Raw genomic sequence first — 18,864 nt, forward strand, 5'->3', positions numbered from 1 at the left:
TTAAGCCTAAGTAAATATTATTACCAAATGAAGAGAAAAATAAATACGTGTAAGCTACCCATGAGTGGGATGCGTTTTTTGCACAGTTTTTCTGGTCATGCATTTTCGAAGTGACAAACTTTAATAATAGTTTTATGCCGTGCATTTAGTGCTTCTTATCATGCTATTTTGATTTAGTAATTAGCATTGAGTGGTCAAACCTGCAAATTTTTATGGTCTGTCGGAACAATACCGCTCATTCTGGTTTTATACAACGAATGGTTTGTACTTGGGCGAGCCATTTAAAAAGGTGGGCAAAGCCCGTGGGTAGTTACATACGTCTACTCCAACAGCACGTTGGCTCGTTACTTTGGTAACAAAATGTCAGAAGTTCGGAGAACGTGTTTCGCTTAACTATATCACCAGACACAAAAACGTTCGAAGGATTCCCCATGCAGAATTGACGTCAGCGGTAAGTTAACCCTAGTACGGGGCAATCCAGTCAACCAGACGCTCCTTTTACTGTGGTAGCGACAGCACCAGGAAACTTGTAGGATTTAAATTCGTAGGCGAGAACTTGTAGGCGAGAACAGTCGGTAAAACCACCAAACCCTGTCGTACCTGAAATAATCCACCAGATCACGTTTCTGGACTAAGGGAATTGAAAGTAGAAAAGGGCGTCCTATGCGTGAGCTTTTTATTAACATCCACAGGACGTAGCAGCAAAACCACTGTTTCACGACTATAGAACAAAAAGGTGCGAATGGAAAGGGAAATAGTGCTCCGTACCAGTCCCCGTAATACTGAGCGTCACGCGTATACTTGCGTTTTCCTTATGTTCGGCGCCATCAGGAAATCGCAAGGATAAAACGTCAGGGCTGTCTTCGCTACCACCCATACATTATTACACGTTGAGAACGTCGTGTCCACGCCGGTCACCTTAGACCGTACGGAATAGTAGAAGAGAGTCGCCCAACCAGTGAAGAGTTCTTGCTGGAAGAGAGCAACGGTAAGAGACAGCTCGCACCAAATGTTGGATTGATATTGCCGCCATAAATCACACGTGATCCTTCCTGGCGTACCCCAAGTTGAGTTAAGTTCTCTAGCTTTAATGTCAATTGATCGAGTCTCGTTGTCACCACACTTACGTTGTTCTCCGCGCTCTGTTGGTCGGAAGTTGTCAGCGCATACGGTATGACCTTGATAGCGTGGTTTTAGAGACGCGACGACTGAAGACTCAAGGGGATAGAGCTGCCGCTTGTTGAAATCAAGGTACCTTCGAACATGAGGCCGAAAGCAGCCCCCGAAAGCGGTTTGTGATAGGGTGCAAGATCGCACCGAAGGGTGCCAAAATAACTGTTACACTAATTTATTCAAGAAGAAATGGCAACGAAACTCCGCGGGAGGGAGTCTGTGTGCTTTTGCACAACTTTAGCTTTTCCACCGTCAGAGATATCAAAATTTGTGGGGTGTATTCAATGCGGTAGGTCGAGTATTCAAGCGCTCAAACAAATTTCAATCGCACGCAGGTTACTCCCGGCCAATTTACGCACGCTTCGGCAAGCTTGACTGCTTGCTGATGGACGAATCGCTTTTTAGCTGTGCTTTTAACCGTGAATGTTATAATATTGAACAGGTTAGCTGTCGTTAGAAGAGACCGAGTGCCCAGATGTGCACATAAGATGCATGCCCAGCTCACACGACATATAGAATGCAAAGAATTCATTTGACAACAGCCACCTGTATGAGAAGTTGGAGTGTATGTTGCTGCCTGAGACAATGACATTTCTTATTCCCTATTTTCTCAGAAGAGGACACGTAAGACCGTCACCTTAATAAGACCAGTATTTAAGGGGGCGTCTGCCACACATTATTCACTGCTGGTATACAGTACTGCAGCTGGCAAATGTACGCTGCAGAAAAAAAAAGCTGGGTTTTAGGCTAAGGGCTGTTGCATGTGCTTCAAACATTAATTAGCAGTTAAAAAGCTGACGGACGTATTTTAAGCCCTTAATGAAAGTTGTCCTCTTCCTAATTCCACTTAAAATAGGTAACGTACGTCTGTAACCTTCGATACTTCAGAATACTCATGTTTGGATGTTAGTCTGTTGTGATGTACGGTGATGCATGCTGATTATAGGTGATGCGCGGTGGAAAGTCTCTGTACTGTGACCAGCGGTGTCAATTGTCGGTGCGTCAGTCATTCCTTGCGCAGAAGAGGCTGCAAGTCTTTTGACACATTGGCGGGGTATTGGCTGATCACGTTTCAGGAGTAAGGTCCTGAAGTAATTTTATGTTTGCTTTTTTCTCGGATCCTAAAATTTTTCCCGTCGTCTTGAACAGTTATATCGCGTGGCCGGGAGGAAGTCGACAAGGAGGTGATGCGGCGGGTTTCCTTGTTTCCACGGTTGGCCAGAACGACCTGGCATTATGGGTATTATTTGCTGGATTGAGCTAATATAAGTTTGGCCTTAAATTTAGAAAACTACCAGAGGGATGTTTTGAAATATGTTTTTTTTTTTGTTTATGGGTACAGATGCGCGGGTGCTCTCCTTTATGAACCAGCTTAAAGCTCGGTGCGCGAGTGGGTTTAGGTACCGTAGCAACCAAAAACGCCGCGGTAGCGATCTAAACCGGAATTCTCCACGCGTACTATGAACCGCAAAAGAGTCGCTGATATGTAACCATGACAGCTGCTGATGTCGGGTAAGAAAGTCAAGCAATTTTTTTTATCACTAAAGGAGGCTGTTAGTGTCAAAATAGCACAAAATTTTGATTCTACCCAATGCCGGTAGGGAGTGAGTGGCCACGGGATACATAATTAAGGATTCCTGTCTAGAGTCATTAATTCATCCCATAGCTAACCGTTTGCTAACTTGCCTCCTCATTAACCAGAAAAAAAATTTGCTCAGTGTATAAAATTGGCTGTATTTATTTTCCAATGCTCGCCAACATAGATAAAACCCATTACTTCGAAAAAAATTCGCTATTTTTCAAGTTTGCAATTACAAACATGGAAAGGATGTGAAAGTCTAAGCATTATAAATTATGAATAAATAGGGCACGATTTTTTGGCACCCCCAGTCTAAACGGCGACGTATGAGAGTATTTTTTTCTGAAAATAGATCCACATTTCAATTTGCACTTAAGGCACGTGTAACGTGGAATTAACGAATGATCCCTCAGACTTTAGCTCCCACCGGCACTTCTCGTATGTTAATCGTCTTGTGCCGTGATAACAGCAGTTATTGATTTAGTTGAAAACAGCGTTGATGCATGGGGAACCGACGCGTGTTTGCTGTTTCTTCGGACATATTTTCACTTATGATTACGAGGCCATAACCGTAAGGAAGCCAGCGAAGTCTGTCGGGCACGTGGCATAAAGCAAATCACTAAGCCCGAAGAATGACTTGCCCGGAGGACAGTCCACTCATTTACAATAGCGTCCCACTAATGTCATATTAGGATGGAAATAAAAGCAATCATACAATACAGACAGAAACGATAATGATCGTCTACGAGTCGCCTTTGCGCATAGCCATCCCTCATGCCTTTTGCGCAGGTATAGCAGAGAAAAGGTGTGCCGGCGCGCTCCTCCTCCTCAATAGATATACGACAGATAAGTTGAAGCTGAATAATTAGTACACTAGGGAACGTGCTGCAAGTAAAAACAACAACAACAAAAAAGAACGTGCACCCTTCCATCTAACGATGGCGTTGGTCGAACGCGAAGCTTTCTCGTGATGGATTCTTAGGTTGGCCAATCCCACACTGAGAGAATGTGCTACTCTGCAGGTGCGCATCTCTTTTCTAGAAGACCCACAGGAACTCTCTGGCGTGCACAACTGAGGCCTTACGTTTGTGTTTGGGATGTACTGCGCGAATCGATACCTGCTGCTTAGCGGGCAGTGAGGAATTTTTTTTAGTGGGTGGCTGTTTGTAGCGCATAACACCGCGAAGATTTAAAGTTAGGCATAACGTCCTAAACCTCAAAATGGCAAGTTAGACTTAACGTCTTGTGACTAAAAGTCTTTCGGCACGCAGAGAGAGGGAGAAAGAGAAACATTTTTAATGGCCAGGTGAGGTCAGCCAGGCCGCACGCAGAGTTACGCCATTCTTCCCGTGACAGATTCTTTAGTTGTCATCTTAGTTTTCCAAAACGCTTCAACCATGTCAAAATGGATCAATCGGATAGGCGCCGGCCTCATAAAGCTAGGGACCCACTTTCCATTCCGTCCACGGGAAGCGTTTTTTTTCTTTCATTCAACATCATCGTCAGGAAAAGTTTACTTTCCTACAGGGCGTATTGGCATACAACGTTGTCACTGAGGACACGAAAGCTTCGCTTTAAAAGTCAGTCTCTGGCCGGCATGTCTGGAGTTTTGCTTGGTTTAGAGAATTGCTGATTAGAGCTTGTTCCGGAAGGGGTGACAACATTGGTTAGCAGTGAGTGCAACCACACTAGGGAGGCCTTCTTGCATAAATCCGACACTCTCCAGCCTGAACAGGCTTTTGCCAACCAGTATTCGGCTGCAACCATGCATTGCCGAAGAGGCCTGTCTTCGTCCTGCAGTGCACGTCAAGCTGAGGCGAAAAGACTTGTCCTGATAACTCAGCTCTCAGAATGGTGATTTTCTCCTATTTGAGGGTAATGTCTACTTTCTAGTTATACACGCAGACTTTAAACAGGTGAGACATGCAAGCTGACTGCTTCATCTAGCCATGCGGAGTTGGAAATGTGTCGTCACATCTGGCGTAAGAAAACTGGCTTGTAAGATGGTGCGACTAAAACGGCACATTTTGAATTACGTAACTGTGTGTATATTAGGGAAAAAACTACGAACATGGTTTATGCATTATATACATTACTATGGTACGTTAATTAGCGATACCGCAGGTGTGGCTAGTTGTTGCATGACTGAAAACTGTAAAGCGCACAAATAACGGGTACAGACAGTTGCGACACACACAAGCGCTTACTCGGAACTGCCGTTTTATTGAAAAACACAAAATATGTACGCGAACAAAAATCATAGATTAGAGAAACATGGTGCCGGTTAGCGCGTGCTCCTTCCCGTGTAGAACGATAGACGGCTTGCTGAAACACTTGTTGTTATGTTCAGTGATGAAGAAGGCCTCAACCAGCTTCCTAACAGTCTGATCATTATTATTTGTACTGTGGCGCTGTACAGGCCTTTGTTTGATGAAACTGTGGTGCTGTACCATGATAATGATCAGATTGTTTGTGAACTAGTTGATACATTCTGTATCAATAAAGATTACAACAAATGTATCAGCAAATCGTCTATCATTCTACACGGGAAGGAGCACGCGCTAATCGTCACCATATTTCACTAATTTATGATTTGTGTTCGTGTATAAATTTTGTGTTTTTCAATAAAACGGCAGTTGCGAGTAAGAGCTTGTGTGTGTCGCTCCTGTCTGTGCCCGCTATTTGTGCGCTTTGAAGTTTTCACAGGTAACTGGACAATGAATACAACTCACTTCACTGACCTTTGAAAGCTGCACTATATACAAGATATGTTCTTTAATGGTGATGCGAAAATTCTTGAATAATTATTTGCGTATAGAATTCTGACCGTTTGTAACATTTCCAGCTGATTGTAAAAGCACGAACTTTCCCAAATACGAATAAAAATTTGTTCAGGGTTAAAATGATTTGAGGTTTCTGACTGAAAACTAGTAGCAGTGTTACTGAACCCCACCGGCTCAGGAGTTTTGTCGCGTCGCGTAAGCTGTATCACAGTAAATTAGGCAGCAGCACTCCCTTATGGACATTTCGCAAAAAGAAATAATAAAGACAGAAAGAAACGTTTTGTTAAATTGAACGGCGTCTCGGCTTTTCGTTAGACCATAGATTTGGTCTGAAATTAGCATGACTTACCTTCGCCATATAGGTGAGTTTACGCGAAAAAAGTTTTTGATGCTCGCACAAAAAAGACACAACGGAGCATTGCTATCCCATTAATAGCCTAAGGCATTTAACTTCAGCTATTTAGTCATCCATTTAAACTTTTTAACAACGCCCTTGGAACACGCGTGAAGAAGTGAGCGCAATACAAGAGATGTCCTCCAACTATGTCTAATTTCAAAAATGTCACATTTTGTTCACTGCCTGCCGTAATGAAATGTATGCTCTGAGGCGGAATGGCCGCTTCAGACCCGTTTTTTCACCGTAAAAAAATCTGCACAGATTCATAGAATTTTTTACTAATGCGTAACATTCTTATACCGCTTGTCTAGGGTATGGGTTCTTTACAGCCAAAAGTTTTGGTTTTTGTAAATTTTGTTCGACCAATTATCTCCATTTACGCTATTAGAAAGATTACAGGTGGAACTTCCATGAAATCTGCATTATTGTGGATTTTCAGGGCGTTGCACTGTCCTGGCTGTGGAAGTTGTCGGCAAAGAATGCTACGCGTTAAAAATGGCCCACCATCTCGCTCCTGCGAAAGTGGTCTGACAGCGAAGCTGTTGCCAAACCACTGCACCTGATGGTAAGGGAATTCAATGTTCTATTACTTTCGAGTAATGGCCGTAATAAGCGCTTTGTGGTGGCTGTGGTAGACCGTAATTGGTTCCGCGGAAATCGCCCCTGCATTCTTTGCCGAGACCAAATCGGTTCCTTCATTAAGTAATCCACGCTCCGTTGGGATGCCCGAAAAGCAGCGCGAATGGATGAACGATAGAGGGAACCGTGAAGTTACCCTCCGTGAGAGAAATGCCTCATACTCATGAATGGTATTTCCGAAGCACGAGATGCCCGGAATTTAACTATGACAATTATTCCGGGATTGTGGTGGGTTGGATATCCAAGAGTCTTTCAGAGTAGAGGCATCTTATCTGCTACTGCAACATCTTTGCATATACACATACAACCCTATCTAAAGTCCACAAAACCCTCACTGTGAAAAGGTTTTGTGAACCTTTCAGTTTCCCCTGTTTTTTGCTGAACCTGTGAAATTCGCATTCGAAGTAAGTTCATCCTCAAGCCAACATCAACCCGGAGGGGCGTACGCAATGAAGTGTCTTCGTCGTTCCGAGCAAGTATTGCCACGATTACGGTGAACGCTTGAGTGTTCTTTTTTGGCTAGTCTTGGCCAATCTCCCTAACGAAGTATGCGTGGCTTGACAAACGTGCTTCGGGGACGCTAGGTTCTCTCCGCGATGCGCGCACCTACGGCGGGCTCGGTATCTTCTTGTTTTTTTTAAACTGCTGGATAGTCGCCACAATCTTGCCCAATCTCCCTAAGTGGGTATGCTTGGCTTGAGAAACGTGCGCAGGGGACGCTGGGCAGTAGTCGCAAGGCACACACGCAGGAGCGCTAGGCATTTTCTTGTTTTTGTTAACTGCCGGCGGTCGCGGAGTGGCCTGCGCTCATCTTTGCGCGCTGAGCAAATTTTTTGATATTTTTAACTGGGGACACGCAAAATTACTATTTGCTACACAGCTTCGCTGTTAAAATAAGTTCGCGTACATTGTCTAGCCATGAGTGTGATGCGCATTTTATGCAGCTTCGGTGGTGATCCATTTTCACACAGTTCAATAGTTCGTAATTTATATTCCCATGTCGACACTGCAGGGGTTCAGGGTACACTAAGGGAGACATAACTTTGCGTGGTCTGCCCCTAGCAAGTCTGGAACAAGGAAATAATGTGTAGAAGACCTTTTATAGTGCCGTATGTCAAAATATACTGACCGCTGTACCATCTTCGGGAGCTACCGCCGCAGCTCCAATTTTCGCACCATTGATTAAATGAGGCAAAAGAATGTAGATCAAATTGCCTCAACCGATATCACCGAAGCATAACTCAACCAGTTTAACTCAATTGAACAATAAAAATGCCCCCACCTCCCCGAAGGGAATCGTGAGGAAGTGCGAATGCATTTCTTGCGCCGAGAGTACACGGCGTAGTAATTCTGCCATCGCCTTGAGAGGCGCAGTACCGGCGAGGGGGAGCTGTCAGGCGAGGGGAGAGGCGCGCGCCGAGGGTGAGTGCAAACCTAACGGGGGGAGAGGCGCGCCAGCTGCAGAGCATGTGACGTCACGGCGCGAGGAGAGGGGGAGCAGACGCAAAGGCGCCAGCGCGCGGTCACGTGGGAGTGTGACGTCACGGCGCGAGGAGCGGTGCGGGAGCCGGCGCGGGCGCGCGCAGCCACGGCGCGGGAGGCGGAGCGCGCGCGGGTCACGTGGGGTGTGACGTCGCTGCGCCGTTGCTACAGACGCTCCTCTCCGCTCCTCGCGCCGTTGCTAGGGGAGAGGATGAGGAGCGCGGACGGCGGATTCAGGGTCGCTTATAAAGTGCATCGCACTTAAAAAAGAATTGGCCGAAAAGCAAGTGGAGTTTGGACCACCCGTGGGTGGAGATAAAATAAAGGAGACACGCTAGTCAGCGACCAACACCTAGGGCACGTGCCGGATCAGTGAACTTTACCGTGAAACACATGCGGTCAACCCTACGTGCTTCGTGTGGTCATCAGCATGCAGTCGGCGCCGCGGCAGCTTGCGCCAAAGTAATCTTTAACAGAAAGCGCTTGCTCGGTACGCTACGTGCTTTGTAAAAAGAACACCGGGAGTGCCTTATCACCAGTCATAATGTTTAGATGGTTGTGGGCATTCTTTATTGAAACTAAGGGGGCACCGTATGCTGAACACGTGATTGCAAGGAATGTAAGCCCTTCTCACTTTATATAGCTGAGGCCTTTTTTTCTCTGTAGACGCACAACGACACGAAGAATGACAATAAATTAGGCGCTTACAGCTCTAGTGCAAAAAAAAAAATAAAAGACTGATTGTGGAGTTTAACGCACCGACGCAACGCAGGCGATGAGGCGCGCCGTAGTGGAGGGCTCCGGATTATTTTTGACCACCTGGGGATCTTTATCGTGCGCCGAAATCTCGTACACACGGGCGTTTTTGCTTTTCGCCTCCATCAGAAAAGTGGCCGCCGCGGCCGGGAATCGAACCCGCGACCTCGTGCTCAGCAGCGCAACGCCTTAGCCACTGAGCCACCGCGGCGGGTAAAATAAAAGACTCGGGGATGCTCCCGCACACGTTCTAACCTAATAATTTCAGCTCCTTCCAAGATCTCTCTTTTTGTCTTGCTTAGAGTGCAACATACAAGTATCCTGGACACATGAGCGCTGGAAAAAGAGTTCGTATGAAGCAGCCGAGAGAATAAGTCAGAGCCTCAGATTTGCAACAAAGCAATCTTTAGAGGGTGGTTAGAAAAATGGAAGCCGTATTAAATTATTAAAGAATATAACAAAAAAAAACTGATGGGAACGTCCGGTGCGTTAAGAAAAATTCAAACGAACGAAGGAGAATGCCTAAGTCGAAGAAATGACACACACTACTAAGAACATCAAACCAGAATGACACTAGGCTCTTTATAACCGAACAGTATGCCATAGAGTTTGTGCCGAGAGAAGGATTGTGCCGAGAGAAGGACAGAAAGATAGTCAACCGGAGGCGGAAATAGACGACTCTTTTGAATCTTTGGATGTGTCTTAGGATGTGAAACAGAGCACACAAAAAGCGTGAAGTTGAATTGGCGAGTGGCTGAATTATAGTAACAAAGATGGGAGATCTGACTTTCCAAATACGCCAATAACGCGGCATTATTTGACATGCACGAGAAGTATATTTATATTTTGCATGTTCTGTTTCATTTTTTTGTGTTCGCATTTCATTTGTCTGTAATTGCACACAAAAGGAATACTGACACGAAAAGGAATACTAACACGAAATTAACACGAAATGAACAACGAGGCAGCCGCTAAGGCAGGAGGGTGCTCTTGACGTCAGTGTTCTCGTCGTACCATGACCGTCCTTGACGCTCGCGTCGAGACTGGGTGCGGTTGCCGCGGTCGGGCAGCATAACGTCAGTCCCAAAAACTGTGACGTGTCACGTAATGTACAAGGCGAAGCGCCGCGCGCCAACAGCAGCAAGCGCTTTGGCTACGTCACGGCAGCCCCGACGTCGGCAGTTTGGAACCAGGCGTCGTGCTGATGTCGATGTTGAAAGGGTATCCGTTTTGATCCTAGTCCGGAGTGCAAATATTAAAGGAGCCATGAAGAGAAAACACAAGTTTGGTTCATTCAAAAGATTGTCTCGTTAGAATCATACTGACACCACTTTTAACGTAAACTTCGCTCAAATAAGCTACATAATTAGGAAAAACGGGAATGGTCATGCGACCCACCAGCTCATTTCCCGCAACAGAACCTATGATGTCACATGAGCTAAGCTCTGCGATTGGCGGAGGCTGGCAGAAACAGACGCAAATTAGGTAGAGCTTACAAACTAGACGAACGAGCGATTTGCGCTTAAATTTAGGGCGCGTTCTTTACAAAGCAATGAGAATGATGCGACAAACAGTGGAAGTTACGAAAGCACATGTAAACATAGAAGTACTGATGCGTTCTGCTGTTCGTACTGCACACAGCATGCTTGGTTTAGCTGCACAGCACTACGGGGCTTGGGGTTGTCTCAGACGACACTGGCCGATTGACGCAAGCAACGGTGTCTTACTTGACCCCATTTGTCGAGCGAGCACTGTTTCAGGGAACGAATATTTTCTCCCAGAACAAAACCAAGCCAGGTTTAAATGCGGGCAAAAACAAACCAAACGCTTGCCACGGTATGGTGGCGCCATCTAGGTTACGGAACGTAAAGAAACGCGGGAACAAACCAACACCGCTGTACAGGGTGAAGACAACCTTTGAACGGTCCCGTGCCGCCGCAATTGGGCCAACGGGCTCAACGCGTTATTCTTTTCGTTTCCCACGAGACCTAGCAACGCGAAACAGACAATATGATTCAAACTTCTTCAGTAAACCGCGTTGCGGCGATAATGTTAGCGCGGTTTTGACACAATGACTTGCTTCGGCGGCGAGCGAGCTACCGAAAATGGCGGCGCCAGCGTATACGTGTCTCTACCCTGTACGGCGGATGCGTGAATGAAGGTACTCTAGGCTGCAGAGCGGTCGGTTCCTGTGATGTCATTTGGGACCACGAAAACGCACGATTGAGCGGGAAAATCAAAATTTTAACCTAAATTGTTTAATTTCTCAGTGAATAAAGCACCGTTTGTATCCGGACAAGCGCTGAGGGCACTATAAAACACGAAATCTTTCGAATAAAACCAACTTGCATTTTCTCTTCATGGCTCCTTTAAGATAGATCTAAAATATGTTATACGAAACGGTTATGATTGAACACACCGGAAAATGACTCCACATACCGCGGAAGGTATTTACATTGTTATCCCAGCTTTGAAATTTTGTGTCAATACTCCTTTGAGTTAGACCACCTGGGGATCTTAAGTGCGGGCCGAAATTTCGACACACTGCCGTGTTTGTTTTTCACCTCTACCAGAATTAAGGCTGCCGCGAGTGGATTCTAAAGGGTGCGCTTGGGCTCAGAAGCACAATACTATTGTCAGGAAGCCAAAGATGACGCAGATAGCTTGAAGGAAAAACAAGTTTATTGGACCAAACGTGTAATCCCCTAACAACTCAAAAAATACACAGACGGCGAAGCAGCAGTCAACAAAGTGACGTGTGCAGGCGAGTGTCACGCCGTCTGCTCTGCGGGAATTTATCTTTCGGCGCGGGTGTTTCTCGAACCGTGGAATTACAGCGAGAACAATGTAGACAAAAGAAGACTATTCTAGGCTAGTGAGGTTAGGGCGAAACACTCTCCCTATAAAATCAGACCATCCGTGTGGTATAAGAAAGAAAGAATGGAACATGTGCTTCACTCGGGACACAGATAACGCAGCCCGGCGCAGCCAGGCGGTAAAAGCGAAAACATAAATAAACAAGCCCCATGCATGGTTCGCGGCCCTTTAGTCAGTGAGCCACCGTGCCGCAAGATTAGGGTATGGCTTAATCATTCCTTGTGGATCACATACAGAGAGTGTTCAAGTAGTATATGAGGCGTATTTATGACCACAAGTGCAGCAGGTGCCGTTGGTGAAATGCATACGACGAAGAAATTTATTAGGATAAGCGACGCCAATACGAAGGTGGGTAATAGTGTGTTCACAGAACGATTGAGATTAGATGCGAATTTATATGTATAGGACGGGTCATGTCTGTACAACTACAATGTGGAAAAACAGGGCCTTCACAACACCAAGGGCATTTTGTGCGGGGAATCGCAGAAACATTACAGCAATTAAACAAACACGGAAGTTAAACACGCAGCTCTTATCTTACGAACTATGAAATACAAAAACACGTATTTAATCCGACTTCGCGTAAGTAAAAACGAAATAGGAAAGTGAAGAGTAGCTAGAATGCAGTTTGCTTTTGTTTCTTGCTCAGTATTTAATTCATTGAGCTTTGCGATCATTCGCACCCGAAAAACTTGCTATTCGTACACTGAAGCGCAACATTGATGCGGGCGATATTGTAACCAGGGGGAAGAGTTTTCGCCCTTCGTTATGTTTTGTTACTTTCACAGTTTTGTTAATAAACACAGCTCTTGCACACACTTGCATACCCGAGACTAGGACCGACTCACAATGCTGAATTTTCCCGCAATTTCCTTCTTGTCCCCAACGAAAAAAAAAAAAATCAAGGCCTTAGCCTTTCTCTGCAATCGATTATATCTTCAGAATGTCTCTTCCGGCCGAACTCTGCGCAACAAAAGAAACCGAAACATCAAGACCGTCAAACTAATCACGTGAGCGCATTATCCCCTGAAACAAAAGCAGCTTCCTGAGAAAGTACAGGCGTAGTAACCACAAACCAAAAGAAGTACATGCGCCTAGTAATAAATGCGCTGTTCATGCATCGCCTCTGTATGGTAAGCAGGAACGCGGCAGTCCGTGCTCGTTGATGCCACGCGCGCCCACCGCTCTCTCCCACATGAAACGGCCACCAATATTTCATCACAGTGTTTCCTCAGGCTGTCTGGCGTTCCTTCCAGACCGAGGCTTACGTCTAGCAGAACTGGATGTCTCTTTTATGAGTGCCTGAACTGTAGCCGTCTCTTTCTGTCCGTGGAATCACTTGGTACAATCCACCTGCCGGGTGTAGCGTACTCAAACGGCATCCTTCCTAAATTTGTTGAAACTAACTTCTGACTGCCCCGCGCTTGAACACCAAAAGAAAGGTAAGCCTGGTACATGTAGAAATGTGTGCTAATAGTGCAGTCTGAATTTTATGATACGTAGACTTATTCCAAGTGGGTTAAAAGCTGCTTTTGTTCTCGCTTGTACCGCCTCTGTTGTTCCTTTACCGAGAATTGTTCGTGTGACTCACCTAGTCATAAAAAATGACTAAAACATGCCGAATACCTTACATAACTTCAAATCGGTTCAGCCAAAATATGGCCCTTCTCTTGCAGCAGTTTCTTAACAAAATACAGCAAAAGAAGGAATCTTATCTCAACAATCGGGATGGTCAGATGCCCCTTTGATTATTGTAATGTCAGGTTTTTCTGGAACAATGAAAATTAAGTTGCTCAAATATGGTTCCGCAACCGCTTCCGTCTGTGCACCACTTTTGGTAGACCTTTTAGGGCCATATATGCCGCTATTTTGCCTTCTATGTTGTCCTGTCGGTACCACTTGCTGTAAGCATTGCGAGTCCAATGACGCAAAAAAGACAGTCGCACCCCTTTCGTTTCGCCCATATTTCCCACTAAAATGACATGTGCAATAACATCTAACAACGCTCAACAATCTTGGCGGCCAGATGTCGACAGAAATACTAACTATGGAACTTGGTTTCAGCTAACATCGAAACGGAGTGATGCAGTCACTTCTCTGTTATAAAGTTCAGGCTAGACTAAGAAGTCGGGTTCATGCTAGGAACGTGGTGCTGATATCTCGTGAGTTTATCAGTTCAGCTTTTTTAAAAATCCATACGTGAATGACCACGTAAGAAAGGGACTCAGGATTTAAATTTCTGGAAAACCTGGTCCCTTGCCGTCCACCTCTCCCTGCCTCATTACACTTCTTTTATCAGAACACGGAACTCTGCGTCGTATTCAGGTGGTAAAAATACTGCTTTCTCTCGAACTTCAGTCCCATAGCATGCGAGTGATAATTGAAGGGACAGGTGTTAGCAGGTTTAGTGATGATTTTGTCTATTTAAAATTTTGTATATATGGGTTTGAACACAACATGAAGGAAGGCCAACAATAACATAACAGTGGTCTTGTTCAATTTAAACAACCGTTTTGCTTGCAGTGAGCCCAGGTCTCCTGAACAGCAGTTGAGGATAGTTTGATAAAGTATATTTATGCCTACCGAAGCAACTTTTTATATGTGTGCTATTTTCGTGTGGACACATCCGAGTTGCGAGGGTAGGCCCGAGCGTTGTTTCCTCGACATGTATGTTGCTGATATTCAGCTTGCATTTCGTTTTTCTATTTCAAGTCACCAATCGATTTCTATAATGCAATCAGGAACCACTCTTCACCGCTCCTATTGTTTGTGTCTAGGCTTTTTATTGCGCTATTCCTTACATTTAGTCAATTCAGAGTGAATAGCGACATATATTTATTTTTGCTTTTTTTTCTGCCCCAGACAAAAAAAATGGACAGCAAGATCTCAACGCATGCGGCTGACACCGCAAACAACGTGTCATTCACGGAAAACCCCATCTACTTTCTGGCCAACCTTCAACAGCTGGGGGACCCTCGCACACGAGACTACCCGGTGGTAATGAACCCGCTGTTCGTGTTTCCCCTAGTTTTGCTGTACATATACTTCGTCAAGGTGGCCGGCCCACGCTGGATGAAGGACCGGCAGCCCTACCGCATAGACGGTTGGGTTCGGGCGTACAATCTACTCATGGTGCTCGCGAACATCAAGCTCAGCTCTCTCCTGCTGCGGAGCATGTACCTACCCGGAGGCAGCTACAGCTTCTGGTGCCAGGGTATCACAGGCCACGTGGACGACCGTGTGGCCGAACTCTACAGGACTGGCTGGGTTTACGTGGTTTTACGCTACGCAGACTTTCTGGACACCGTGTTCTTTGTGCTCCGCAAGAAGTTTAACCAGATCACCCACCTGCACGTCATCCACCACGTTATCGTGGCCCTCAACGTGTGGTTTTACGTGTTGTTTGCACCTGAGGGCCAAACAGCATTCAGCCTGGCCCTCAATTCCTTCGTGCACGTGGTGATGTACACTTATTACCTCCTGGCTAACATGGGACCCAAGGTTCGCAAGTACCTCTGGTGGAAGAAGTACCTGACCACTCTTCAGATCGTGCAGTTTGTGATCATCGTGGTGCACATGTCCATACCGCTGTTTGTCGACTGCGGGTTCCCTCGGTACCTTATCTTCATGGGCGTAGCGCAGACTGGTATCGTGATGGCCCTCTTCCTGAATTTCTACAAGAAGTCTTACATAGAGCCGGCGAGACAAAAGGTGGCTCAGAATGGCATGACCCGCAATGGGGTTCCCGTCGAGGAAAATGTCGACCACAAGAAGGCTGCCTAAGACGTCTGTTTTGGCCATTAAGGGTGAATACGGGTGTAGGATATACTGTAAAGAAACATCACTACCATCAGGTGGTTTTCATAGTGCTTTGTGATCCTTGTTGCACCGGGGATGTGCGTTCGTAGTAACACCTATTTGAAGTAGAAATATTTGAAGTAGAATATTTAAAGCAAATGCATTAAGCTCCCCAAATGCTGTCATTACATGCATGCCTAATATTAACTACATGCGGTTACGAGGAACTATGGGTCCAAGCATTGTGTGTATATTCAAGGGCATTATCCGGTCGCCTTAGGCCCCATTGTACGGTCACATTATCCAGTTGCATTGCTCCCCGCTTCCATTACTATACGACATTCATCAAAGCAAACTGGTTTGGCATGCTGCAAAATGCCATTCCATTATAAGGGGCCCTTCAGGGACAGCTGAAGCAGCTATGAATGAATACGTTCAATGAAAGCTACTGTATTTTTTTTGGTTTTCAAAAGAAACAGCTCAGGCCAGAAGAAAGAAAGCAAGAGACAATTAAGCGGCGATCACTCCGATTCATGACAAGGGGTCTGGGCTAGAACTGCACCTCCGGTTGTGTGAACGATTCGCGATGGCAAGCAGAATTCTCATCGCCGACCCATCCCTTCCTCATTGCACTTTCTGGCACCCCCTCGCCCCATCAAGCCTCCCGTCAAGCTTCGCCAGTGTTTGGCACTTATGACAAGGACAACTAATCCGCTGGAGATTTGGTCAAAATCACACTATTTTTATCGCAGCAAACGCACTTCGAGCCCCAGGAACGGCGTTCCATTTCAGTAAGGCCCACATATTCGCATAAGGCAGGAAACCCGAACGTGAGGGATGAAAGTTTTTTAAAGCGACTTTTATTTGCTTGCAGCAATCAAAAAGCGGGAAAAGTACTCAAAGGTGCATATACGTTCCTCATGCTGAATGCAGGACTCACTTGCACTAAAATATGAGTAGTACAGTCGGCGCGCTGCAGAAACTAACCATATAAACCAGAGCTTCGGCATTGGGCGCGCAACAGTTCTGTAAAGTATCTTATTGACCAGTAAAGGACGCTACTTTTGAGAGTACATGAATCCTGATGCATGCAAGACAAAACCGAAAGGGGGCCTAATCAGGGCCGCGGAAATATACAACGGAAGGCAAGGGTGCACTAGCGTAGCTTCTGAATCGACCTTAGGCAAAAGTTGTGCCATAGGAGTGGTTCAACTTAGACAAGATAGCTCTAACTTCATCCTTGGCATAGTGGTTGTCTTCATTTACACTGAACTTTAACTTTCTAAAGCCTTTAGAAGGGATCGCTTATTTAAGGTTTTGTCAGCAGTTTCTTTCTCTTCTCCTGCAGGCGTTTATTCTGCTTCTTCTGTCAAGACGACAGTTGCAAAGAAAACGTTTATTACGGGCCTGCATGTTATGTGTCATATCGCAAATGTTCAGCTGTATTTTGGCTTATCTGTGTGTGGACCGAGATCATTTCCACGTCTGTACAATACTCACTCATGCGCAGTGCGCGGTTCAAACCTAACGCTTTGTGTATTATAGTGTGGTATCTCTCAATCGTGTTTGTTTCTTTTTTAGTTTGTCTCTGTATAACGCTTCTCTCTTTGTGAGCAAGCTCTAGTACCGCTGGGGCTAGTTTAGGGCCGACAGTACTGCGAAAGGTTTACATCTAGCATGTTCACTTCGCTGTGGTAGAGGAAACCTTGCGTGTTACCGCGCCTCCATCCGCTATACAAGAAGGGCCTACTGTTTCCTCCTTGGACCGTTAATAACTTGCGCCCTATTTCAGACCATAATGTTCTCTGAAGTCTCCCCCACCGTAAGGAGTAGCCCAAGATAAGAAAGGTGTAAGCGCTTGAAATTAAAAAGAAACACTTCAAAACTGCAACGATGGGACTACGTACGCGAAGTAATAGCGAAGGTATGATAATGAGGCGATAACGTATATAGCGAAGCAGCCGTTGGTTCAGGCGTATCCGTACGCCGACTTAGTTACCTAGGCGGTTGTAAAGACACGCTACGCCACGTGCATTTCACAGCCACTCCGTGTGTGCTTCTCTTTCTGGAAATAAGCTATAGTAAGCCGCATGGCCATTCCATTTTTTCCTAATTTTATAGCTTATTTCAGCAATGTTTACGTTTACGTTAAAGGTGGTGTAAGTATGATTGTAATGAGGCAGTCTTTCGAATGAATTAAACTTGTGTGTTGTCTGTATGACCCATTAAAGTGGAATAAATGAAATGAAAGAATTGATTTACGTTTATGAATTTCGGTTCTATATTTTATGCTACCTATTCTGTTGTGAGAGCACATTTCAGATTTATGGTATGTCGTAGGTTTTCACGGGTGCCTCAAAACAAGAGGACCGCGAAGGGTGGTTAATTTAGGTGCTGAACTACCGTTGCGAACGTTGTTTACTGTGTCCCTTGTATGCGGTTTTGTTGGGTTGTTGATATCTTTTTCAATTCGCTGGCACTTCATTTCGAAAGCGCTCTTAGACTCCAGTGATTTACATTGACTGATTTTGCGTCAATGGGTTGAAGCGTCATTCTTGAAGCCCCATCGTGAAGCCTGCCCTATTTTATTGCGGTCGCATTAATTTCCTCACCACGCAAAGATGCCGCGTCTGGCACCTGGGAGGAAAAAAAGACGGTCGAAAAAATGGGCGACAGCGCAACGAGAATAAAATAAAATTGTGTGAACCTGGGAGAGGGACCACGTGTTTCTGGAATGCAAGTATAAAATGCCCCTCTGCGTCATTGGCGATCCCTGAGTCTATGCAACAAAAGGTAGAAACACCTTTTGGAGACGTGCCTTGAGGTATATTTTGGAGTGATTCAAGCATGCCAAGTACAGAAGTAGCAATGGGTGCTTATGATGAAAGCACATATGTACTTCTGATAAAGGCCGAGAAGAAAACAGACAGACGACGAAAATGGCGCCATTGGAAAAGCATCAGGAATGTTGTAAGAGAGGACGCTATTGCGCAAATGGGGGCTGAAGGAGTAATTTGATCATGTTAGTACAAAAGTAGAGAAGCACGGATACGGCAATGTCATGCATGTAGTGCTAAGGACGGCTTAAAAACCTGAGAGAAGAAGCGAGGAAGAAGGTAGTCATCGCCTGCGTGTTGTTTTGTTTAGTTATCATCAACATGCCCTTTTAGAATAAATGTGTTCTTCGTAATGCCGCTTCGGGTACTACGATGGAATTGCCGCTCTGTCATGCCAGCTCTCACAGACCTTGCATTCATTGTTTCTAAAGAACAACCAAACGTTATTATACAGCAGAAAACCTGGCTGACTCCGCGTCGGCCATTTTATTTCCAGAATTATCGGATAATCCGTTTAAAGCGGCTAACTAGAGCAGGTCGATT

The 18,864-nt window shown here is 45.4% G+C and overlaps 1 protein-coding gene across 3 annotated transcripts; it reads left to right on the forward strand.

The window, feature by feature from the left end:
* Positions 1-847: 847 nt before the first annotated feature.
* On the forward strand, positions 848-17,741 carry LOC144174938 (very long chain fatty acid elongase AAEL008004-like). 3 transcript variants are annotated; one of them, XM_077703930.1, is made up of 3 exons: positions 859-988; positions 6,372-6,497; positions 14,549-17,741. In XM_077703930.1, exons 2-3 carry the CDS (start codon positions 6,495-6,497, stop codon positions 15,467-15,469), a joined length of 924 nt encoding a protein of 307 aa, XP_077560056.1. In that variant the 5' UTR covers positions 859-988; positions 6,372-6,494; the 3' UTR covers positions 15,470-17,741. The 3 variants fall into 3 exon arrangements, with proteins under 3 accessions (XP_077560057.1, XP_077560056.1, XP_077560058.1); XM_077703931.1 differs by lacking the exon at positions 6,372-6,497 and having other exon boundaries at positions 848-988; XM_077703932.1 differs by lacking the exons at positions 859-988; positions 6,372-6,497 and adding an exon at positions 12,925-13,128.
* Positions 17,742-18,864: the final 1,123 nt, after the last annotated feature.

This window comes from Haemaphysalis longicornis, unplaced genomic scaffold (genome assembly GCF_048455015.1).
Source record: "Haemaphysalis longicornis isolate Haplotype H1 unplaced genomic scaffold, Haemaphysalis longicornis Haplotype H1 scaffold_3, whole genome shotgun sequence".
NCBI lineage: Eukaryota > Metazoa > Arthropoda > Arachnida > Ixodida > Ixodidae > Haemaphysalis > Haemaphysalis longicornis.